At 51.6% G+C, this 25,377-nt stretch overlaps 1 protein-coding gene across 2 annotated transcripts; it reads right to left on the reverse strand.

Moving 5' to 3' along the window:
* SLC19A1 (solute carrier family 19 member 1) lies at positions 1–25,140 on the reverse strand. 2 transcript variants are annotated; one of them, XM_084875654.1, is made up of 7 exons: positions 24,054–24,267; positions 9,547–9,793; positions 6,721–7,492; positions 6,451–6,643; positions 3,341–3,482; positions 127–422; positions 1–78 (listed from the first exon to the last, which is right to left on the reverse strand). In XM_084875654.1, the coding sequence occupies exons 2-6, from the start codon at positions 9,742–9,744 to the stop codon at positions 147–149; spliced, it is 1,581 nt and encodes a 526-aa protein (XP_084731780.1). In that variant the 5' UTR covers positions 9,745–9,793; positions 24,054–24,267; the 3' UTR covers positions 1–78; positions 127–146. The 2 variants fall into 2 exon arrangements, with proteins under 2 accessions (XP_084731780.1, XP_084731779.1); XM_084875653.1 differs by lacking the exons at positions 1–78; positions 24,054–24,267 and adding an exon at positions 24,972–25,140 and having other exon boundaries at positions 144–422.
* Positions 25,141–25,377: the final 237 nt, after the last annotated feature.

Genomic DNA, 25,377 nt, shown 5'->3' on the forward strand with positions numbered 1-25,377 from the left:
GTTTCAGGCTCACAGGGACCAGCACCCTGTCGGGGATGGACCGTTCTGAGATGTCAGGACTCAGGCTCAGTGAGGATGCTGGAGGATGCAGAGCGAACTGCCTCTGGTATCAGAATGTGAGCGGACTGCCTCACAGAGAGAACAGGTTAGGCCTTAGCTTCACTCTGGTCCCTCAGGACTGGTGCTGAGGCCCTCGCGCTGTCCTCCGGGGCCAGGGTTGTGGCTTCGGGCTGCCCGTTGCTGAGGGCCCCATCCTGCAGGCTCAGTACCTGAGTAGCTTTCTCCTCTGAGGGGCTCCTTAGCTCCTGGCCCAGGGGCAGCGGCCGGTGGTGGCTCCCCAGGAAGTGCCACAGGGTCCCCAGCACAGCTCCCAGGAAGTAGGCAACGGACAGCACCACAAAGTACCCGAAGTAGACGAGGAACTGGAACAGAGAAAGGTGCGAGTGGGGGTGGGGAACAGGGGCAGCCTGGGGGGGGGGGGGGCCTTTGGAAAGGGAAGGGGAGGCAGACGAGTGGGTGGGGGACAGGGGAGGGACAGTCGGGAGGCTGCCCACATGGATGTGTATCCTCCCTTTCTTTCCCTCCTGCTCAGAGGCCACGGGAACACTGCAAGATGGGGTGGGCACTAGGGGTCAGAGGCCAGCCAGGAGCAGGTCCCGCGGTGCACAAGGCCTGCCCATCCACACTCCTGCAGCCACACGGCACAGCCCCTGGGGGGGGGGGGGTTCCCACCACTTTCTCTCAGAACCCCGGCACTTTTGCTGTCTCTGTGTGGCCTCTGTGATCTACCCCCCAGTGCTTTGCTTATCTTGTGTGACCACACGTGTGCACTTCGCACCATGGGCAGAGTTCCCACACTGCTGTGGACTCATGGACATCCGTGCATGCGTGAGGTGGAGCCGGTCAAGGATAGGAAGCCCCACACACGGAGCCAGTGGCCGCCCTGGTGACGGGCAAAACGGGCCAGTAGTGACACAAAGAGATGCACCCCCGGCCCACAAAAAAGTCCCTCCTGATTCTCATGAACACCCGGGGAACTGGAGGCCCGGATGTGGCGACTGTGGGCCAGACCAGGCTCAAGTTCCTTCCTGAGCCCTCGTGTCACAGGCACCCTCAGCCCTTCTAGGAAACCTGCTCATTTAGAAAGCACAGCAGGAAGGGAACCAGGGACCCACGGAGGACTTTGATCCAGGAAGATGGAGTCACATGGTTCCCGTATACTTCCCCAGTATGACTGAAGCCCTGGAAGCCACACGGAGCAACATCAGAAAGAGACTAGGGCAGCCGAAACTGGTTTAGCTCAGTGGATAGAGCGTCGGTCTGAGGACTGGAAGGTCCCAGGTTCGATTCCGGTCAAGAGCATGTACCTTGGTTGTGGGCACATCCCCGGTAGGGGATGTGCAGGAGGCAGCTGGTCGATGTTTCTCTCTCATCAATGTTTCTAGCTCTCTATTCCTCTCCCTTCCTCTCTGTGAAAAATCAATAAAATATATTTTTAAAAAAAAAGAAAAAAGAAAGAAAGAAAGAAAGAAAGAAAGAAAGAAAGAAAGAAAGAAAGTGACGGGGGGGGAGGGGGGGGAGAGATAAGCCCAGCTGGGACTCCAGAGCCCGAGGCACAGCATGGTGACATATGATGAGTCTCGGGCTTTATTTCCTTTTTGCTGCAGCTATTTTGAAACTAAAGATGCCAGCAACCCAGAAACGGCAACATGTGTAGAGAAAAAGCCCCAACAAAGCTGCTCTCTCTACCAGAGGACCAGGAGAGGGACACCCAGAGGACAGGAGCTGACAGACGGAACAGCCCTGCTCCGGCTACAACCACCCTTGGCACCCAGGCTGTAAGGAGGCCCCTGCCCCGTGGCGGAATGTGGAGCTCAAGGCCCCGTGGGGAGCTCACAGGGAAAGTCTGGACGTTCACTCCCACCCACGGGTGGTGCTGGCACCCAACTCCACCCCGGAGGACTCAGGACTTTCACCCCTGCTCCCACCCGTCCACAGGGGCAGGGACACCCCGCCCCACAGTCAACCTTCCGAAGGGAAAGACAAAGAAAAGAATCTTGAATGCAACCACTTAAAAAAATGGCACCTTAGGGGCAGAACAATTAGAATGGCAGAATTTTTTTTTTTTTTTTTTTTTTTTGGCTTTCAGAAAACAACAGACTTTAATGGAAAACAGGAAGGAGGGAGGCGAGAGGAGGGAGCGGGAACAGGGCCTCACCCCTATCATTCCCTTTGGCCAAGCCTGGGGTGTGTGTCCTGAGGCCACCCCCTCCCCACACCTCCCAGCTCTCCCTCAAACAAGAGGGCAGGATTTCAGTGGCCCCTTGTCCAGATGCCTGCAGTGCATGGGCGCCCGGAGTCCCGTGAGGAGGTGGGTGGTATAACAGAGCTTGGCACAGGGGCGATAGCAGGAGATGAGGGAGCAAAATAGAATGGCAGAATTTTCATCATCAACTACGAAGGCCGCAAGGAAGTGGCACAGTTTTCCCCCGCTGGAAAGACCCTGTCAGCCCAGGAGCCTTCAGGAGTAAAAGGAATGGCTGAAGGAGATGCTCTGGGCCAGAAGGGGATGATTGAGACAGAACTTGGCACAACAGGAAGGAAAAAGAACGCAGTTAGCAAAACCAGGGGTACAGATGTGGCCGCGCGGTTGGGGAAGAGGGAAGAACCCGGGGGTGTGGACATGGAAGAGCAGCCTCAGCAACCAGCAGGGAGGGGAGCTTCTGTTCTTTGACCCTAAAAGGTCAGTGATCTGGTAGCGATGTTGCAACAGAGACCTCAACCTGCCCATCCCTGGGCACAGGGCTCATGCCCTCCAGACAGCCCCTCCCACCACTCACTGCTGGCACACCTCCGCCCTTCCCGTGAGGAGCCCCTCAGCCATCCTGGGGGATGCCCAGGGCCAGGAAGACCTCCAGAAATGACCTGCATCCAGACTCAACGAAGAGGCCTCATGTTCCAAGTGGAGTTGGGTGGCGTTACAGCTTCACCCTGGGCCCCAGGAGGCAATCAGGCCGGCACAGTGGATGCCAGATCGTGGCTCCCTGGCGCCAGTCCTCTGATCCTTCCCTCCTTGTCTGGGTCCTCTCACTTCATACTCCTGCTCCGACTCAGTAAGTCTAGAGTACCCAGCTGGAGATGCCCTGCCCGCCCTGTGCATGCCCCCTGACCTCAGTAGATCTGTGGTCTGGGGCCCATGGAGGGAACCATGCTGCTGGTTGGATAAACACCAGGAGACCCTGGCCCAGACACCTCCCCTCCCCACACGCCACTCCCTGCCCCCCTCTCCCCCCCGCCTGACTTCCTCTCCCTGAGGAAGCGAACTCAATGCAGGGCTGACCTGGGAATGGACCTTGAGGCCCAGGCCCCGCTTGTCAGAAACGATGAGGGTGATGATGGTCTTGAGAACAGTGGCAAGGAACGTGTTGATTCCGAAGACCAGGGCACAGAGCTCCTTAGAAAGAGAAGACGCGATCTGAAAACTTAAAGGGAAAGCAGGTCAAGATCAGCCTCGGCTGGGAGGGACAAGAAGTGCCACAAATACAAAGGTGCCACTGGCTGCCAGAAACAGCTCTGTGGTCTGATGACTGGCCATGCCTGCTAAGGCCACTGGAGACCAGCAAGCCCAGCCCAGCACCCAGGCCACCTACTGCATCCTCCCCTCAGCGACTCACAAAGTGAATGCAAAATAGTGCCAAATGCAAACTCGGGAAGACATTTAACCCTGGCACAGAGTAACTCATTCACTGCAGCATTCTCAGAAAATCATCCTCAGGAGAACAGGCAGAGCATCATGAGGAAAGTTCTAGAATTAAAGTCCTTAATGATAGTAGAGTCTTTAATGATTGTAAAGTCATTAAGTGATTCAATAAGTTAGAGAAAGAGCAGTTAAACAAATAAGGAGAGAAGAAGGAATTAATATTCTCAGAGCTCCCTATCCTCTGCAAAGAAATTAACATTTGAACGTACTTCCAATTAAAATTCCCAAAGTGCCTTTAAAAATAAGGACTAAATAAGAAATAGTCTAAAGTTCTCACCCAGCCAGCATGGCTCAGTGGTTGAGTATCCAGCTATAACCAGGAAGTCATGACTCTATTCCAGTCAAGAGCACATAGCACATTGTGGGCGTAATTGCTAATGGGGGATTTGCAGGAGGCAGCTGATCAATGATTCTCTGTCATCACTGATGTTTCTATCTCTCTCCCTTTCACTTCCTCTCTAAAGTCAATTTAAAAAAAAGAAATATTCTAGCCCAAACTGGTTTGGCTCAGTGGATAGAGCGTCAGCTTGCAGACTGAAGGATCCTAGATTCGATTCCGGTCAAGGGCATGTACCTTGGTTGCGGGCACATCCCTGATAGGGGGTGTGCAGGAGGCAGCTGATCGATGTTTCTCTCTCATCGATGTTTCTAACTCTCTCTCCCTCTCCCTTCCTCTCTGTAAAAAAAAAATCAATAAAATATATTTTTAAAATTATTTCTTAAAAAATAAAACAAAGAAATATTCTAAATATTTGAAGAATAAACCAATAAAATTACCCAACAAGCTTTTAAAGAGAATAACCAAAGACAAGAGCTGTACTGAGGTCCGAGGAGCAAGAAATACATGAAATGCCAGCATGACCAATCACATGACAAAGACTGCACACAAATTGAGACAAGGCCTTGTCAATCAAAGGTCTGAGAGGACAGATTAATTCTTAGGACAACAGAGCGAGGTCAGGTCCCACCAGCACAGCCAATGCCACGCCACCCACACGCCACACCCTCGGCATGAGTGTTTCACCTGGCACACCTACTCCGTAAGGAGGATGAAAGGCAAAGAGTAACATACTACCACAAACGGTAGATGTAAGTGCGCTACAGACAAAGAAAGAGGGAACACAAGAAAGCCCGGCAGAAAGAGCCCAAGGGGTGAAGCGTCCACTGACACCAGGGAGGAGCCAGCCCTGCCGCACGGAGAAAAGGCAAGCTGCCTGCTTGGCATCTGCCGTATTCTACCAAAGCACATGCCCTTTGACCTGGCCAGTTCCTTTCTAGGAACCTCTGAGACCATCATCAGAACTGGGAAAGAAAAATGCAGGTTGAGAGGATAGTGATCTCAGTGTGGCCCGTCATAGCAAAATACTGAAGGCGTCATCCCCGTCAGTTGGGGATTAGCCATGTGGCATGTCACGTGTCACCAAGGGGACCAATTCCACCTGCATTTTGGCCAGCTAAATGGAAAGGTGTCTTCTGCCAGGTGTGTGGTCAGGGTGTCTGGCAACGTAGCCCTCAGGAGGACGGGAAGGACACTAGGTTTGGCCCAGGCTCTGAGCCCAGGTCAGGGGCAGGTCGAAAGTGGGCAGGGCAGTGTGTGTGCCGGGCGCTTCTGGGAGATGGCACAGGGGAGTCAGGCCTCCACTCCATGGAGTGGGAACTGCAGTGGGTCAGGAGACAGAGGATACTGTCCGAGCTGAAGAAGAGGAGGGCAAAGATCTTCTAACATGGGTGTGAGTAGGAGGAGGACAGAAGGTGCCCCTCTTTGGGGGTTGCAGGGGGACTATGGTGACAGACACACCCACCAGGTGCAGGAGGCACAGGGAGGCAGGCTTCTGTGTACCTGTGTAAGTGTGTGCCTGTGTGTTGTGAGCAGGTGTGGTGTAAGCATGTGTGGTATGAGCAACGTGTGGTATGTGCCTTTGGGGTATTAGCATATGTGGTGTGAGCACGTGTGGCGTAAGCACATGTGGTATGAGGGCACGTGTGGTGTGCCTGTATGGTGTGAGCATGTGTAGTGTGGGCATGTGTGGAATAAGCATGTGTAGTGTGAGCACACGTGGTGTGAGCATGTGTGGTGTATGCCTTTGTGGTGTGAGCACATATGGTGTGAGCACTATGGTGTGACTAAGCGGCTTTGTGAAAGGTCAGTTCAAAGGAACACAGTGGGTCATAGGAGCAAGCAGAGCATGAGCAGGGGAAGGTTCTGGAAGTACAGGGGAGCTTGTGGGCAGGTCTCAGGATGTCCCTGGGCAGATGCAGGAGGGTCCCCAGGGTTGTGAGGAACATGAGGCCATCAAGAGAGTCCTGGACAGAGGTAAGCTGAGACACCAGGTCACTCCTGGGCCAGGAGCTGCTGTTCCCCACAGCGGGAACAGAGAAGGTGAGGAACCCAAGATGGGACCGCAGCAGCTCCTGGGGCTTAGGAAACGAGGCGGGAGGCTGGGAGGAAACACTTCACGAGGACCAGTCCCTGCGGACACCAGGTGGCCTTGATGGAGGAGCAGAGAATACGGCACATGGGAGGGCTCCTTGCTAAGTCTCAGGGCCATGGCAGGCAGCTGGGGTGCGCGTGCTCTGGACAAGGGGACACTGCACCCCTGGCTAACCGTGTCCAGGTTCACCGCTCCTCCCACCACCGAATTGGCTTTATGCTGCTCAGCCTCTCGTTCACCCCACACAGCCCAACTCACATGGCGATGGGCACCAGGAACTGGTAGAAGCCACGGAAGAGCACGTAGGACACGTAGCACACCCAGATGCTGCTCGTGCTGTACATGAGGAAGATCAGCGCGGCCTGCACCGCCGTCACGCCTCCGATGATCAGCTTCGCCCACAGGGCCCACTGGATCTTCACAAAGCCCGCCGCAAAGGAGGTGATGGCGCCTGGGGAGACAGGACAGTCACGGCCTGCCATCCTCCTAGGGCAGGCGGGGCGGGCGGGCAGAGCTGGCTGGGCGTACCGAGCAGAGTGGAGGCGGCGTCCACGCCACCGTTGTAGACCTTGGTGGTGTCTTTGGTGGGGTCGACCACGTTCCACAGGATGTGCACGTAGAAGACGATTAGGTAGTAGCCGGACGAGTTGAAGACCCACCAGAGGGACCAGAGGCGCAGCTGTGGCAGCCGCAGGCTGGCGCCTAACTCACGGAGCATGCGCACGAGGACCCAGTCCCTCCAGCCCGCCATCAGAGTCCCGGGGAGCTTCCTGCCCGTGGGCTGGCCAGGGCCAGGGTGCATCTTGTCCAGCTCCGAGGGCGAGGCCTCGCCATGGGCAGGCTCACTGCGGTTGAAAAACAGGCTGCGCTTGGGGCGCTTCAGGAACATGGCGAGGATCAGGCTGAAGGTGAGGAAGGCCAGCGAGATGTAGTTGAGCGTCTGGAAGGTCACCTCGCCCGCAGTGACGAGCAGCTGGCCCAGCACGGAGCTGGTGAAGACGCCCAGGAGCACGGCGGACCTCGAGTAGCCGGCCATGCGCTGGTACTGGGCGGGGCGCACGAGGGAGAAGATGTAGGAGGAGTAGGCTATGCGGGCAGCCATGGTGAGGCTGTAGAAGAACTCCATGAACTGCATGTGCAGCACGGAGTGGCCGAACAGCAGCAGCAGCCACACCGAGATGTAGCTCAGGCCCTGCAGGAGCAGCACCGGCTTGTAGCGCAGGTAGTCCGTCAACAGGAAGGTGGGCACCAGCACTGCCAGGTAGGAGTAGGACAGCACCGGCGTGATCTCGTTGGTGACCTGTGGGACAGCAGGCAGGTGACACCATGCAGCTCGTTACCATAGCCACCAATGCCCTTTGGTAGTCCCCTCACCAGAACCACACCATGAGCGGGACTGTCTGCTGAGACCAGCACAGGTAGCCTTCAGCCCCAAGAGGCCGGCAGGCTCCAAGGCCTCATTGGACAGAGGGAAACCAAGGGCCAGAGCAGAGCCCCGGTCAGCACGCGGGACCCACTGCGAGGCTGGCTGCACCCTCTTGCTCCAGCTGGTTCACTCACAGCCCTGGCATGGGAACAGCCAGGAAACACGCCAAGGCAGAAATCGAGGAAACACACGTCTAATAGCTATCAGATGGGCAGAAGGTCCACAGGGGCAAGAGGGAAACTGGACGCTGTGGCCTCGGCAGAGGGAGCAGGTGTCGGTGTCCAGGATACAGCAGCATGGTCCCTCGGGGTGACCCATTGAGAGCGGACACATGGGGTTGAATCCCCTAGGGTGCGCCCTTGGTAAGACAGTCTCTGGCCCACGGGGGTAACTCTCCCCAGCCAGGCCCAGCCGGAAGGCTCACGCGCACTTCCCAGACACAAGCCTGCCGTCTCTCTGACACCCAAGCTTGGGGGAATGGCTTCATTTCTGGAATCTTCTATATAATCAGCTAATATGCAACCAGAGAGGGCAGGTGAACGGGACTTGTAATTTTTTTTTTTTAATATATTTTATTGATTTTGTACAGAGAGGAAGGGAGAGAGATAGAGAGTTAGAAACATCGATGAGAGAGTCATCGATCAGCTGCCTCTTGCACACCCCCTACTGGGGATGTGCCCACAACCAACATACATGCCCTTGACCGGAATCGAACCCGGGACCCTTCAGTCCCCAAGCCGACGCTATATCCATTGAGCCAAACCGGTCTCGGCAGGACTTGTAAATTTTTGCTATAGGGATTTTTCCTGTTATCTTACTAGAGCTTTGTGTACATGATGATTCCTGTGATTGCAGCAGACGATGGCCCCTCTTTAAGATCAGACCGGTGTTCTAAGGAAGGAGAGCCCTCGGCTGCCCAGTAAGTGAGGGATGTGAGGGATGGTAACTCAGAGGAGTCCCGGCGGTTCTGAGGAGCACAGGAGACAACCCATAGGCCCCAGCCCCCCACCCAGCCTCACCTGGGAAGTGGCCAGCTCCAGCAGTTAGCACTGGCCCTGGGGTCAGACGCAGTGACAGACTCTGAGTTTGTGTGGGCCAGTACGTGGCCATTTCCTTATCTCCAAGATGGCTCCTTGGAGGGGACAGGCCTCACTCGCACAAACACTGCACTAGACTTAAACAATTTGAGGGTATGCAAGGGGTAGGGGCCACGCTCCATGCTAGGGAAAGGCAGGGGATTCCTGAAGAAAGGACAGCAGGACCCAGGGAGATCTGACTATGGTGACGGGGGTGGGGGAGGCTGGTGGCCACATGGGAAGGGCAGAGGAGGCTGCGGGAATGGAGGTGAACAGCCCGGAACCAGTGCTGATCAGGACCAGCTCTGGCCGGGACCAGCTCTGGGGCAGTGCCCGGGTCCTCGGGTGGAGAGGAGGGTGGTGAGCAGAGCTTGGATGGGCACCCAGACTGTGTGCCTCATCAACCAACTGCCTCGGAGTTTCTTTGTTTTATTTTATGGAGAAGGAAAGCACTAGGGCTAGAGCCTGCCCTGCCCCCTCCTCCTCCCACCACCACTCCCCTCTGGGATAAGCTTACTTAGTCAGCTTTCAACAAGGTCCTTTGTCCGCCTGGCGACTGAAGGAAATTCCTTCAATAATCTCCTTAGGCAAATAGCTGCCGAGTCTCTCTGCTGGGAGCAGGTGCCAGGCAGGTGGGCTCACTCTCCCCACCTTGCACTCCTCCCTCAGAGACCCGTGGCCGCCTCGGACCCCCTCTGCGGCCACTGTCACTCTTTAACTGGCCTGGTTCATAAGTGAGAGTCAGGCCCGTCCGTGCCCCCTAAGGGACTGGGAATGGCTGCCTAACGTCACAGCCCCCACTGCTTCCCCATCCAGGGGGCACCCCCGCCCACTATCCCCACGTCCACTTGCCTGCTCCTTCGTGAAGTTCTTAGGGCCCAGGAGGTAGGGGGTAACGAAGCTCTCGCCGGGCCGCATCTGGGCCATGAAGCCGTAGAAGCAGAGGTAGAATACCAGCCACCGCCAGGACTGAAGCTCGCGGCCCGACCCAGGCTCCGGCTGGGGTTCCAGGGTCACTGGCTTCTCCACCCTCTGGCTGGAGGATGCCATGCTGCCCAGGCTCCACAGGGCCCTGGAGGGACTGGAGGTGATGCTGCCCCTGGAGGGAAGAGCAGAGAGTCAGGGCATCTCAGCAGCCCGCACACACCTCCCCTCTCTCGCTCAGTCAGGATCCCACATTTACACGGAGTTCGGGAGAGGGGCCCACAGGCCCCAGTCCCATGCTCTCAACCTAGATGGGGCTCTCAACAATCTAGATGCCACACCCACCCAGACCAGGCTACCACCACCTCCAAGGAGCCTCCAGGGCTTCCTGGTCCCATGTGGTATGAGAATAAACAAGTCATCTTTTCTGTCAAAGAACAGTTAAGACAGCCATTTTGAACCATGTGACTTGGCAGCCTCCATGTTGGCCGCATGGCTTGCAGCTCCTGTGGGGGCTGCCATCTTGAAACAGCAAAGGCCAACCCCTCCCTTTGAATTAGCCAATCGTGAAAGACTGTGCGCCTGAGATCCAATCAAGAGCAAAGGATAAGTCATATGTGTAAGGAATTATAAATCTGAGCAGACTGCCTGCTTCGTGTGCACACGCTTCCAGACCATGTGTGTGCGCCCTTCTACATAGAAGTAAATATGTTTGCCTTGCTGCCTGGCTCCCAGGTGTTTTGTATTCTACCAGAACCCCTGACTTGGGGGACTCGCCTTATTTCTGACAGAGGTAACCACCAGCCTTATGGAGGGCACACGTCCCTCCCCAGGAGGGGTATGTCTGGGGCATCCTGCTCTCTGGGGCATCACTGGCCTCTGGGGGACTCCATGCACAGGACTGGGCAGACGGGGTTTGGAGGTAGAGCTTAGAGCAGGTGGGGAGGCAGAAGGAGAAGCAGGAGCCATTGAGGAGTGTACCAGGGGAAGGGAAGGGTCCACAGGGGACAGACGGAGCTCCAGACCACCATGAGCTGAGGGAGGGTGGCCTGGCTCAGGGTGCTTTGGGTAGAGCCTCCGTTTGGTGCAAGGGTGATGGCACTGCTCCGATGCCCATCCCTGGCCCCTTATAGCACAGATGGGCAGATGATCACATCTAGATATCCGAATACAAAGTTATCTGCTGTTCTGTTTTGTTTTCTGATGCCTTTGCTGTATGTGACACGCTTTTCACTTTCCATTAACACCGATACGAACGTTGCTTTTCAGTGAGAGTCAAACAGGGAGCTGCCATGAAAACTGTGTCAGGGACAAAGGGTGCCCACACCGAGCAGACACAGTAAGAATGAGGCAGGGTTGCCGAGACCGGTTTGGCTCAATGGATAGAGTGTCGGCTTGGGGACTGAAGGGTCCCGGGTTCGATTCCGGTCAAGGGCATGTACCTTGGTTGCGGGCATATCCCCAGTAGGGGGTGTGCAAGAGGCAGGTGATCGATGACTCTCTCTCATTGGTGTTTCTAACTCTCTATCTCTCTCCCTTCCTCTCTGTACAAAATCAATAAAATATATTAAAAAAAAAAAAAAAAAAAGAATGAGGCAGGGCCCACCAGTTCCATGGCTCAGGAGAGGCAGGGACACCTGAGTGCAGGGGTGTGGAGGTGGGAGGAGAGGCTGAGAGATCTGGAAACAGCTCTGTGCCCCTTACTGCACAATCTGTTCTGGGAGGGTGAGTGCAGAAGGTCTGCCTTTGGGGAGAAATCTCCTCCGATCCCCCCAAGATATAGGACCCGGCGCTCTGGAGAAGCCACCAGATTCTGGGCACTTCCACGCTGTGCCTTGGCCAGCATGCTGCTCAGAGACCACCCAAGCACAAATTGTTTCTACATTCCTCCCTGGATGAGGCCCAGGAAAGCCAGGTGGCAGCAGAGACCCCCCGAGGCCACTGAGGGCAGAGAGAGACCGCTCACCAGACCTCTGATAACTCTGCGCGGGACGAGAGCCTCAGCAAAGGGAGAGGCGGTCCCCTGAGTGAGCGGCCTTTGCCTTCTAAACCGCAGCGCTCATGTCGGTAACTCAGGGGAAATGAGATGGCGGGAGGGCAGTGGAACCCCTCAGGCTGGGCCTGGTGGGTTTATGGGGCCAAAAGGAAGGGCAGGGCATGGGCAAGGGGCAGCTTCTGGAATGACAGAGAATTTCTAAGGGAGGAGATGGTAGGGGCAACAGTGGCCTGGATGTTACAGGACCCTGGGATAGCCCCACCATTTCAAGGGTCCAAATGAAACCATCAGCCAGGCCAAAACCGGTTTGGCTCAGTGGATAGAGCGTCGGCCTATGGACTCAAGGGTCTTGGGTTCGATTCCGGTCAAGGGCATGTACCTTGGTTGTGGGCATGTCCCCAGTAGGGGGCGTGCAACAGGTAGCTGATCGATGACTCTCTCTCATCGATGTTTCTAACTCTCTCTCTCCCTTCCTCTCTGTAAAAAATCAATAAAATATATTTAAAAAAAGAAAAAGAAAAGAAACCCTCAGCCAGGCAGGAAAGGGCAAACTTGGTCCCCTCCCCCAGCACCCAGAATGAGCACACAGGCCATACAGGCCCCGGCTGCTCTCCCAATCCAACAGCTGGGAGGGCCTTGGCCCGTTCAACAGAGGAGGCGGCCCCAGGCCAGAGGAGTTTCACTTCCTTCCCTCCACTGCATTTCCCCAGAGTTACAGGAATAAGCACTGCGGTTTAGAAAACAAAGAACTCTCACTCATCGGACCACTTTCCCACGCTCAGTGCACTGCTCCCTGGAGACCAGAACAACCATACACTCACCCACCTGAGCAGCAGGCATGGGGGCAAACAGCCAAGAATTTAAACAGCCCTGCACGTGGCCCTCCTGTCATCTCCAGAAGCGATGGGGACTTCCCCACATCCTGGGGCCATGGCACAGGCCCCAGACACCAGTTCCAACCGCACTTGCTTTCATTTCTATAGCTTCAGAAACCGCAGACAGAGCTTAAACTGTAGTTTAAGGAAGTGCTTGTCAGAAATGAGCTCGGCTCTGAACCCCGATCCACGTGGCCCCCTGAAGGTCTGGGCTGGCCAGGGCTGTGCACCTTAACATGCCTCACAGGCATGCCCACGGGTGACCAAGTTAGCAAGCCCAAGAGACGCTGCTTCAGACCTCCTGGCTGGTATGGACAAAAACCACCCCCGGACAACCAGTATCCAGGCTTCAGGATAAACACCGGGTCCTCCAGGCTCACAACACAGGTGAGCCAGCCCCCAGGAGCCACCCCAGGTGATGGCCAGGGAGCCCTCAACCGGTGGACCGCACAGAGCGGGGGGAGGGGGGTGTCTGCAGGAGGGAGGAGGGAGGAGGGATGGCGTTCACAAGGGCCTCTCTCACAAGGGCCTCTCGTGGTAGCAACCCACACTACCTCCTCAGAGTCCTACAAACTCTGCCCCTTCCCTCCCAGCCCACCCCACCCTCAGGGCTGACCCATCAAACCCTCCAGTTCCACCTCTGCAGTCTGGGGACACTGCCCAGGGCAGGGCTCAGCCTGCTGGGTCACATAATTACCACAAGCCCCCACCTTCCTGCAGAGAGTTACATAACAGGCCAGGCAAGAACAACTAAAGGTACACCCCGGGGACTCCCTGAGGCAGTTGGTGATTAGATGTCTTTGAACTAAAGGATAAGCGCTGGGACTGAGGTTTCCACCTCTGTGGAATGTGCCCCTCTCTCCTATGCATTCCCCACACCGTGTCCACACTGTTGTACACACTCTTGCCAAGTCTGGTGGAAAAGGTGGAGACGGGATGGCCGGGGAACCGCAGAGCGAGCCCCGGGCAGAATGGGGTCATGCTGAGGAGCTTGGCCTCATCCCAGGAGCGGTGGCCAAAAAAACCCAGGGTCTTATTTGAAGTCCGTCTTTAACGATGAAAGAAATGCAGAGCACCGCAGGGCCTCCATGGAAAAAATGTGGAGCACCGCAGGGCCAAAGCATGCTAACAGAGCGGGTTTCCAGGCCAGGACACAGTGGGCGGCTTAGCCGTTTCTGGCGTCTCCGAGAGGAGAGGCCACCTGTGTGGGGACGGATGTTCAAAGGAAAGAGCAGGCCCCTCTGGTGTGGCTCAGCAGTTGAGCGTCAACCTATGAACCAGGAGGTCAGGGTTTGATTCCCGGTCAGGGCACATGCCCAGGTTGCAGGCTCCATCCCCAGTGGGAGGCAAGCAGGAAGCAGCTGATCAATGATTCTCTCTCATCATTGATGTTTCTATCTCTCTCTCCATCTCTGAAATCAATAAACATATTTTTAAGAAAAGAGCATGCCCTAGCCAGTATGGCTCAGTGGATAGAGCATCGAACTATGGACTGAAGGGTACCGAGTTCAATTCCGGTCAATGGCATGTACTTTGGTTGCGGGCACATTCCCAGTAGGGGGGTTGTGCAGGAGGCAGCTGATCGACGTTTTCTCTCATTGATGTTCCTAACTCTCTATCCCTCTCCCTTCCTCTCTGTAAAAAAAAAAAAAAAAAAAAAAAAAAAAAAAAAAAAAAAAAAAATCAATAAAATATGTTAAAAAGAAAGAAAAGAGCAGACTCAGAAGCCAGGCCCGAAGTCACCAAGGCTGGGCCCTGCTGTCCAGAGTGGGGCTCACCTGCCTGAGGTCTTATTCTGTCAGTTTACTCAGCTCACGTGAGTGGAATCACCAACACCAGCAGGGATCCGTGTCCCTGGATAAAACTCAAAGTCCTCGGCCTGAAAAGCCCAGACTGCTCTCTTCCACACAGGCCGGGCCCAGCCTTGGGCTCCAGGAAGATGAGGGGAAGGGACACAGCACAGAAATGGGCACAGAAGGCAAGGGAGGTGCCCAAGCTCAGAGCCAGTGATCCAGGCCTGGACCCCACGTGTCCTGACCCCAGCCCAGCCCATTGCCACTTGAGGCCTCTTCAGAGGCAGCCAGAGAGGATCATGGGGCGGCCTCCCCACGGACCTGTATGTCTGACCTCAGAACACTTTGAGTTCCCCTTTTGGACTCCTTCTGCACCTGCCCTGGGGGAGTGTGGGGCACCAGTGGCTCCCTCTGGCTTTGTCCTCCCAGCACCTAGAAAGGTGGGAGACCCAAACGCAAAACAAAAGCCAACACCACTGTAGAGGGCCAAATGGGAAGACGCCTGGACATTCTTTAGGTTGTGGCTGACTGGGCCCGGGATAGTGACAGAGTCATGTCAGCTGCACTCCCGCCCTGGGAGTGCGGAAATGGTCTTAGTTCCTGGCTTGTGTTTGTCCGGGAGGAAGGAGTGGGTGGGACCTGGGCTCCCCCAGGCTCCTTGTTTTCCTGTGAAACCCCCTTGTTGGATGGGAGTATACACAGATGTACAGCTGGCTCAGAAGTCCTCTGCCTCTCCAGCAGAGGAGGCCGGCGGCCCTCCCAGCTCCCAGCTTAAAATCTGTCTCTGTCTCTTCTCTCTTTGTTTCTATTATTTCTCAATCCCTGGCCACCTCCACTTAGAACCGCTTCGTTCATCTCTCTTTCCGTGCGGGACACGGAAAAGGGAGATCCCCACCACATCAGGCCCCCGCATTCTGGCGCCCGACGTGGGCCGAAAGGCAACAAGAGGTAAGGCAAGGGATCGCTCCCAAGAATTGCGCGCGCCACAGATTTAAGGAACTGTAAGGTAGAGGGAGCGTATTGTTGTGAAATCGAATTAGCTGGGTGTAAAACACGGGTAATCCTTCTAAATGCTTTAAATTACGCTCATAGCTCAAAGATGTTGTGTTAAGTGTAGTCAGATTCTTGATTTCTTTCTTAAGGTTTGTTGATGAAACCTGGGAAAAGGTTAGAAAGCAGTTGCGTGACTAATACTCAGCAGACAGTGCAGAGAAAATTCCTATTTTAATTGGTGATGGTCTTGATTCAGCACAGGAGAGTTTAAGAATGTTTAAGTGGGGTGCAGCCATGGCCTTACCGCCTGGAGTGGAAGCCTGCGAATCTTTAAGAATACCATCTGCACCTCCTCCGCCTCCACGTGTAAACTACTTGTAACCAAGTAAAAAAGATTAAAGGAATTTCTTAGCAACTGCCAATAATTCTTTATCTTACAATCTTTCTCTTTCCTTAAAAATAAATAAAAATCGAAAACGTAATAAAATTAAAAAAACAATAGATATATGACGCCATTCCCCAAAAAAGCCACTTTAAGAGGCCTCATATTCGCCATCTCCTTTTTTCTTTTTTCCCAGCTAATGACTTAAAGCTTTTACAAATTCACAAATGCATCAGGGATTTCTGTGCACAAGTAAAGGGGAAAGGCCAGTTTACAAAACGAGTGCGCATAGTTTTTGAGCTGGGCTCAACTCTTTGCTGAGTACAGAATAAAAAGCAGAGAGGCTGTTTTTAGCCTTATAAGTGGCGGAGATGAATACAGGCTAGTTTCCCAAGGCATTTAAAGCAGCACCTAAGATTTCTGCCCAGAGGCAAGTAAACACCAGGAAGTACTTAGCAAGTTTACATATAAATGGGTGAGAGTTTATCTCTTCACTTCCCCAGCAGGAAAATTGTGACAGTTTTGAAATTTAGAGGATGGGCCAGGCCTATCGGCTGAAATGTATCGAATTGTTAAACGTATGTCTTGCACGAAGTCTAGAGAATTGAAGTTAGTCTATTAATTAAATATGCCTTATATTTTATTTGAAATGTCCTTAAAAATGTAAACGTGCCGAAGCCAGTTTGGCTCAGTGGTAGAGCGTAGGTCTGCGGACTGAAGGGTCCCAGGTTTGATTCCGGTCAGGGGCATGTACCTTGGTTGCGGGCACATCCCCAGTAGGGGGTGTGCAAGAGGCAGCTGGTCGATGATGTTTCTCTCTCATCGACGTTTCTAGCTCTCTATCTATCTCCCTTCCTCTCTGTAAAAAAATCAATAAAATATATTTTAAAAAATGTAAACGTATTATTGATTTAAGAAATGCTAAGTATTTGATTTGCTACCTGAAAAATGTAAAGATGTGAAAGTTTAAAGTTAAGTAAAGTTTAAATTTGCCTAGGTTATAAATATAAAGTAAATTTTATTATAGAATTTTGGTTTGTATGCTTAAAGAATGTGGTTTCTTGTTCAAATTAAAATCTTAGTTTATATTTGGAATTTAAAATATATAATAAAAAATGAGACTCCACTGCTCTCATGGTGCGGAGAAATTCAAAGGTGGCAGGAAAAGGCAAGGCTGTCTGCTCTCCTGCAAAGAGATTACTTAAAGTTTTCTTTAAAAATTATAAAAGAACTCGCAGGGAAATGCTGATCTTGGGTGCTAGTTATTACTTCACAAAGCAAAAAAGAAAGAAAAAATTTGAGATCTGTATTTATTAAGCATGAAAAAATGTGTGGCCAGATCTGTTGCAGAAACTTCCCCTGAAGTAAGCAGGATGTGGGGAAAGGGAGAGACACATGGCAATCCAATAGGAAGACCACTCTCCCAGTAAGCTAAGGAATGTGGTAACTCATATCTAAATGGCTACAAACTTCCTCCAAACTCCTGTGACAAAAAAAAAAAAAAAGATTTTTTTTTTGGAAGTTTGCTTATTTATATAAATAAAAAAGTAAAATTTAAATTTGCCTCAAAAAATCTAGAGGACAGAATTGAAGCTCTTAATTATGTCTTGTACTTTTCTTAGAAATGTAAAGTGTTATTAATCTAGGACATGCAAAATATATTTGACTTGCCAGCTTTAAAAGTTCAAAGTGCATCTCTCTCTTAAAAGTTCAAAGTGCAAATTAAATGGGGAGAAATTATATAGTTAAAATGTATTTTCTCTTATATAATTAAGAATTCAAAATATGTTACTTGTTTGGTCTGATTTAAAAGAAAGAGGATTAATTCATTGATCCAAATTAAATGTAATTGATATTCTCTAAGATAATTTAGGTGTATAATCTTTAAATCATATATATAAATATATTATATGTTATATATTTGATCTTTCCAAGAGTATTTCAAGGTTTTTTGAGAGTAACTTTTGCATGTTTCATGGCCCCGAAATGTTCAAAAGTCTGTTCTCTCTTAAAATAAATATTTTTTAAATTAAACAGATTGATACGTGAAGTCACATGGAAAGCTGTATCAAATAAAAATTATATACTATATATTAAATGTTATGAAAGTTTTCACCAGTAAGAAAAGCAAAAACAATATATTTCTTAAATATAGCCAAAATTTTCAACAGCAGTAGAATTTCAAGAAAGACAAAAAGGCCTCATGCAGCCTGCATTTTTGAATTAGCTGTAGGTGGGACACTTTATGCTTTTGGATCAGACCAATAAAGTATCAAACCTATAAGTTTTACTGAATAAGTTTCTTTGCCTTTTTTTAAATTAAAGATACCTACTTAAGTTACTTTATAAATTAGCTTTTACAATATAATCAATATCATATAAATTAAGTTATATGAGAAGCCAATGCTTTATAAATAATTGAATCCTAACTTTATGTGGCCGCCTGCATTTTTAATTAAGCTAGAGGCAGGGCAACATTTGTGGCTTGTAAATTCAGAAGTAAATTTGCTTTATTTTTAAAATGAAGATACTACCGCCGAAACCGGTTTGGCTCAGCGGTAGAGTGTCGGTCTGTGGACTGAAGGGTCCCGGGTTCAATTCCGGTCAAGGGCATGTACATTGGCTGAGGGCACATCCCCAATATGTGCAGGAGGCGGCTGGTCAATGTTTCTCTCTCATCAACGTTTCTGGCTCTCTATCTCTCTCCCTTCCTCTCTGTAAAAAATCAATAAAATATATATATTTTTTTAAATGAAGATACCTACTTTAATTACTTAAATAAATTAGATTATCAAATTATAATCAAGGTTTTCAGCTAAATGAAAAGCCAAAATTTTATAAACAATTCTAATAAAGACCAGAAACAGCTAGTGATTGCTTTATCAAATAAAAATTAATGTTACTTATATACATATATTATAAATGTTATGAAGGTCAAAACCTTTAGAAGGGCAAAACGAAGTAACTAAATATTTCTTCCAGTTTGAAATTGAATTATGGATTAAAGCAAAGAATATCCTTACATATTATTCTACAATGTCATTATAGTTTTTGATATTTTATAACAGCATATTATACATTTATCCCAAACAAACTTACAAACTAATTCTTTGAATGTTTGGCAGCGATTTAAAAAGCACATGGAAGGCCCCTTGGGAAGACACTTGAGCTTTCTATATTGGGCCGTCTTGCTCTTTTTGCCAAAGAGGGACCTACTTCTCACCATCCAGTTACCCACAGCTGTTGCCTGAGCTCTCTGTTTATGCTGAAGTTGAAGCCTCATGGTGGCTGGTACCATGGATCTGTCTCTCGCACAATGGCATGAGCTGGGCCCTCCCTGGAGAAGAAACCTGGGGTCTCCAAGATATGTGATCAATGCCGGGGCCCCGCCAGCAGGCAAGGGGATCCCAAGGCAGGTACTGGGCATGGAGGCCATAGGGGCATAAGTTACCAAGGAGACAGAACTGAACCTCACATCACCCTGCATGGCCCCGGAGGATGGCTGGTTAGCCAGAGACGGGTAAGATTCCTTAGGGGAGGGACAACCTAAGACAGGCACAGTCGCAGAGAGAACTTGGGGGTCAACAGAGGTGGGGCACAGATCCTCACCCCTCCTCCCCCAATATTGCAGGGGCTTGAACCTTCGCCCCTTCTGAGGGAAGTCTCCTGCCCCATGGCTGCTTCGTGCTCCCCATGCCCAGCTCAGATTGGGACCGAGGCAATAAACGGAGACTTGCCCAGCTCAGATCGGGACCCAGGCAACAGAGACTTGGCTGATATATTTAAATCCAGTCTAATACCAGGAATGCTTAGAACTTTCTCAAGGATGCAAATAATCCTTCCCATTAATATTTACAGGGTAAACTAAGATTGTTGTTAGAGTATTAAATTTGGCAGTAAAATATTCAAGTTTTCAGATTAATTTAAATTAGCTAAATAAAATAAGTGAATATTCAAGAAAATTTAATTGTACAAAAAGCTGTTCCTAATGTATTAACCAAAATTTCTATTGGTAGTTCATTTCATGGTAAAATTGCTTAACATGTAATGAACCTAAAAGCAGTCCTATTTTTGTGCAAAAAATTAAAAATTTGAAGACTGCATTATAAAAAATTTCCAAAAGCCTCCTAATGATTAAATTAAAAAAAAGGGGGGGGGGGCAATGGAAAAATATTATGTAAGGAAACATATCCAGAAAATGTTTTCTTTAAAAACTAGTTTTCATTTGTAATGCTAACAGCAGGACGAAAAACACACATGATGTCAGCATAAGCCAAAGGAAAATCGTTTGGGCAAAAATCAAAAGGATCCCAATTCTAATTTATAGAAAAGATTTCTTTATTAACCTTTGGTCGAGAATATGTTTATATTTCCAGAAAAACTCCAAGATTGTATGGATTCCTGCAACAATGGATCCCAGAGAGGACCTGATAGGGCTGTTCTAGCCACAGAATAAGTAGGAGCTCACAAGAACAGAGGAGAAATAGTCCAGAAATAAAGGTAGTGAAGATGCCTTGCCATGATAGCAGTCAGCACTGTGCATTGCTGCAGGTTGCCCAGGACCGAGGGCAAGGAAGGTCGGTGTGCACACCTTCTACATAGAAGTCAATATTTGATGTTTTATGTTCTACCGTGTTTCCCTGAAAATAAGACATCCTCCGAAAATAAGACCTACTTACAGGTTTCCTTCTGAGTGAAATATAAGTCATCCCCCTGAAAATAAGGCCCCCTAGGCTAAACATGAAAGATTTGGTCCTCTGATTCTGAAAGAAATGGAGTCACAAGAAATTCACCAGGAAATTCAGGAATTGGATTGTTATGATGATGTTCCAGAAGATGATGACATGATTGTCAATGAATAAATGAGTAAATTCTTGACACTGTAGGATTCACAGGTTGTCTGGTTTGTGTTGACAACTACCGTACTACTGTACTGTATACAGGTAATAAATTTCCTTTATTTTCATTTATCAATTAATGTGTACCATATTCTTCTTCATGGAAAAATAAGACATCCCCCGAAAATAAGACGTAGCGCATCTTTGGGAGCAAAAATTAAGAAACAGGGTACCAGGACTCCTGACTTGAGGGGCTTACTTATTTCCAACACAGGGTATTAACTGCCACATTAAAAGAGATGCTATATCTCAGGCATTAACCATTTCTACAGATGGATCCAGTTCTAGAAAGGCTGGATCTACTGCAGGAAGAGTCAAAGGTCCTTCAAACCTCTTATATTTCAGTAGAAATACAAGCTCTTATTTATACCTTAACAGATTTTACTACAGAGCCCATCAACCTATAGTAACAGTGCTTTTGTGGTAAGTATAAGCAAAAATTATTGAAACAGCAACTATAGGGCACCATATAAAAATTCAGAGGATATTTTCATATAATTTTCAGCCTTTAAAATGTTAGAGAAGGACAATGTCCATGTTTTATTGGGATCAATGTCCTCAGTGTGTTATCCACCTCTCTGTGCCAACTTTAGGGGTAAATCCCCAAGGACTTAAACCTAATCAAATCTGGTAACATGTATGCCACTCAATGGTGGAAAGAGCCAATCATACTCTTAAAATAATTTATTTTTTTATTATTTTTTTAAAAATATATTTTATTGATATTTTTTACAGAGAGGAGGAAGGGAGAGAGATTGGGAGCTAGAAACGTCGATGAGGGAGAAACATCGACCAGTTGCCTCTTGCACACCCCCCACCGGGGATGTGCCCGCAACCAATGTACATGCCCTTGACCGGAATCAAACCTGGGACCTTTCAGTCCGCAGACCGACGCTCTACCACTGAGCCAAACTGGTTTCGGCTTAAAATAATTTATTTAAAAAAAAAAAGGGGGGGGGGGAGACAGATGTTATGTCACCTCAAGAGAGGCTCTGTCATGCTTTTTATACTTTAAGATTTGAATTTTTATGCAGAGGATCGTACAGCAGGCGAAAGGCATCAGGCCTCCTGTACAGTAGCCTCCACCAAGTCAGCGAGGTGGAAGGAAGCATAAGCCAGAAAAGAGTTTTATCAGCTTCAGTGATAATGTGGGGAAGAGGTTGTATTTTATATCTTTCCAGAAGGAGCAATGCAGCCAATTCGGGTGCTGGAGCATTACGTCCGTCACCTCAATGGACTCAGACGTTCCTGTGTCCCTTCACCCCAAAGGACTGAGATTTGCCCATTGACAGCCAAGCGGAAGGAGAAGAAAACTGAAAGCTACGCAAGGGACTGTGGTGCCAACATGGAGTCATCTGAAGAAGGTAAAGACTAAAGTGGAAGCTACTTCTTCAACCATGCACCTGCTCATGCATCTGTTAGCTTCCAGTCTTCTGCAAAGTCTTGCACAGCCAAGTCCAAGGACTCTGAGTAAATCTACACCAGCAGCAAAAGAGACTTTCTTTCATTTGGTAGCTAAAAATCTTAATATGTCCATAGTTCTGATTTCTCATATTGTTGATTTGCATTGGCATTGTTTTGTTATTATTTAATAGCCAGAATTTTGCTCTTGACATTCAAGTTTTGAATTTAGAGTTTTATTCTTAATGTTTAAATTTTTAAAAAGAAAGGGTGAGATGTAGAGGGCCAAATGGGAAGACACCTGGATATTCTTTAGATTGTTGTTGACTGGGCCCGGGATAGTGGCCGAGTCATGTCAGTTGCACTCCCGCTGCAACGGAAGGTCACAGGTTTGATGCCAAGTTGGGGCATGTACCAGAGGCAACCAATCAATGTCCCAGTCTCTCCTCCCCACGCCCTCCCTCTCTAAAAAATCAATAAAAAATAAAAAAGTAAACCAGCTACTACTCTCCCAGGTTACCCAGGGAGGTTTCTTACATTTTAAAAATACCTGCTGATAAAATAAGAAAAAAGAAAGAAAATCTTTGCAACCTCCCAGGTTAAATGACAGAGTTCTGTGTCCCAAGGAATAAAATTAAATCCACCGTCACCCAACTCACAAGTTTAAAACACCCTGGAGGTGTTGGTCACCTTTGACCAGCACAGATAACTAATACTTGGGGTTATTAAATCCACCAAGGCACCCTCTGAAAAAGAGCAATTTTAGCAGTGCCAAGCCAAGAGGACAAATGGCGGAGGGATGCGGTCCAGCTGAGGCAGCTGGGGCCTGGACACAGGGCTCCCAGACCTCCAGCGGGAGGCAGTTCTGCTGGGCCAGAGGTTCTGGTGCTGCAGGTTCAGTCTGGGCTGCCAGGGGCCCTCCATCGCCTTCGGGGGCAAGGGGCGCCTGGTCACCTCGTGGCAGAGTGCTCAGATCTCAGCTCTCTGAACTTTATTCCTCCTGCACTTTGGGCAGCGTGGAAATGAGCCCCGTCTGGATGCATTCCGGGTTTCTGAGCTGGCTCAGATTCTAACCTGTGCCCTGAATGGAGCTCACTTGCCTTAAGTCTTATTCAACTTGGGCGTCCTACTATATGACCACACAGTCATAGAGCAGGCCTCTCTGCTGGATTCTCCAGTGCGCTAGTTAAAGTATACAATTTTACCTATATGTTCCCCAAAATTCTGGTTTAGCACTTCTTAGTTGGGATTCAGGAATCTGTAGTTTAACAACTCCACCAGGTGATTCTCATCGTGAGAGAAGTTTGGGAAACACTGCTCCAGGGAAGTAAACAGGACCCTTGGGGACAGTCTCTAGTTCAGGGGTTGGGAGGGCCCCTCGGGAGAGGGCTGCAGGCACGCCGTGCAGGCTCCGGGACAAGCGCGCGCCCAGAGGGCTCCGCAGCCACAGCGCGGGCGGCGAGGTGCCAGCGCGCGCGCCATGTCCCCGTGACCCTCCGCCGGGGCCAGGGGAAGGAAGGTCAGGGCAGCGCTCACAGCACCGACAGGCCGGACCCGGGGGGGGGGGGGGGGGGGGGGAGCTGATCTGAGGTCAGCCCGCCGCATGGCAAAGCGCGCCCGCCGGGACCACGGAACAGAAATGCTGCGTTGGCAGCGGCGGGGGATGGGCTAACACGTGGACAGTGGCAGAGGTGGGTGCTGCGCGTGGAGCCCAGCCTCAGCTGGCGGGAACGGGCCTGAATCCCTGCGCGCCTAGCTGCCTGCACGGGAGGACCCGGCCTGCGCCCCCTGCATGCACCCCTGAGATGCCGCCTCCCGCCTGCCGCCTCCCGCCTCCCGCCTGCCGCCTCCCGCCTGCCGCCTCCCGCCTCCCGCCTCCCGCCTCCCGCCTCCCGCCACATGCATTTACTTCCAGGCTCCCCGGGCAGCCGCAGCCCGGCCTGCATGCACCCCTGAGAACCAGAGCCGGTGCTCCTGCTGGTACCCTGCGCCCCAGGCCCGCGCACCCCTCTGCATTCATCCCTAAGGCTCGGAACCCGCGCCCCCGGCCAGTCCCTGGCTCGCATCCCTCCATCCCCCGCCCTGCAGGTGGATTACCTGAGAGGTGCGCCCGCTCCCAGGCAGGTACCGGCTGCACTCCACCATCAGCGCCCAAAACCCCCCGCGGCCGTGAGCGCGGGCGCTGCCGGGAAGAAGCGTGGCCCCTTGGCCCCGCCCTAGCCCAGGAGGGTGTCCTTCTGCAGCTCCCGGAGGTACACACACACACACACACACACACACACACACACACACACACGTGCGCGCGCGCGCGCCGTTCGGTCTCGGGTCTTAGTTCCCCCCGCCACCTCTCCAGGCTCCGGGAGGTGAATCCAGGCCACACACACAACGCGTGCGGTTCGGTCTCGGGTCTTAGTTCCCCTCCCCCCCCCCCGCCCCCGTCACCTCCCCCGTTCGCGCATTTCCCTGGCGGAGCAGGTCTGGGCGCTGAATGCGGAGCGCCCGCCCAGCCCTGGGCGCCCTTCGGGGACCCCGGCTGCAGCCCCCTCCCCGCTGACACTCCCCCCCCCCGGGAGTCTGCTGGGTCACCCGCACCACTCCCCCCACCCCGGCTGCAACCCCCTCCAGAGTTCCCACAGGACCGCCCCCCCCCCTCGCCCAAACCCCCTCCAGCCTCAGCCCTGACCGCACCATCCCTCCCGGAGTCCCCTCCCCGCTGACCACCTCACCCTGAGACCTCTTCCCCCACCCCGGCTGCAGCCCCCTCCAGAGTTCCCACAGGACCGCCCCCCCCCCCTCGCCCAAACCCCCTCCAGCCGCAGCCCTGACCGCACCATCCCTCCCGGAGTCCCCTCCCCGCTGACCACCTCACCCTGAGACCTCTTCCCCCACCCCGGCTGCAGCCCCCTCCAGAGTTCCTACAGGACCCCCCTCCCCCCACCTCGCCCACACCCCCTCCAGCCGCAGCCCTGACCGCACCATCCCTCCCGGAGTCCTCCCGAGCCCCCTCGCGCCTACCCACACAGCGCCTGGGTCCCGAGTGGAAGACGTCCGGTCCCGTAGCTGCCTCCTACCCACGGGGAGGGAGGCCGCCCAGCGCCCAGACCTCACCCCAGCTGCGACCGCCCCTTGGATGAGTGCCGGCCCCCGCCTGCCATCCTAAGCAAGTTCGTTTCCTCTTTTCTTTTAGGCTCATTTTTAAAACGTCCCCTTCCTGACTTAACCCCCCAAACTCAAGCCAGAGACACGGGCCATCGGGCCAGGCAGGACAGGACTGTTGGGGGTGTGACGAGTTCTCCCTCCTCCCCCAGAGGCAGCCTGTGCCGGTCACAAGCACAGCCTGACCCACATTTGGTCTGGTGGCGGCCTCAGGACTTCAGCCAGGCACAGATACCTGCTCTGGGGGTCACAGACAGCAACCCCC

The sequence above is a fragment of the Pipistrellus hanaki genome, assembly GCF_964339955.1.
Source record: "Pipistrellus hanaki genome assembly, chromosome: 2".
In the NCBI taxonomy this organism is placed as follows: Eukaryota; Metazoa; Chordata; class Mammalia; order Chiroptera; family Vespertilionidae; genus Pipistrellus; species Pipistrellus hanaki.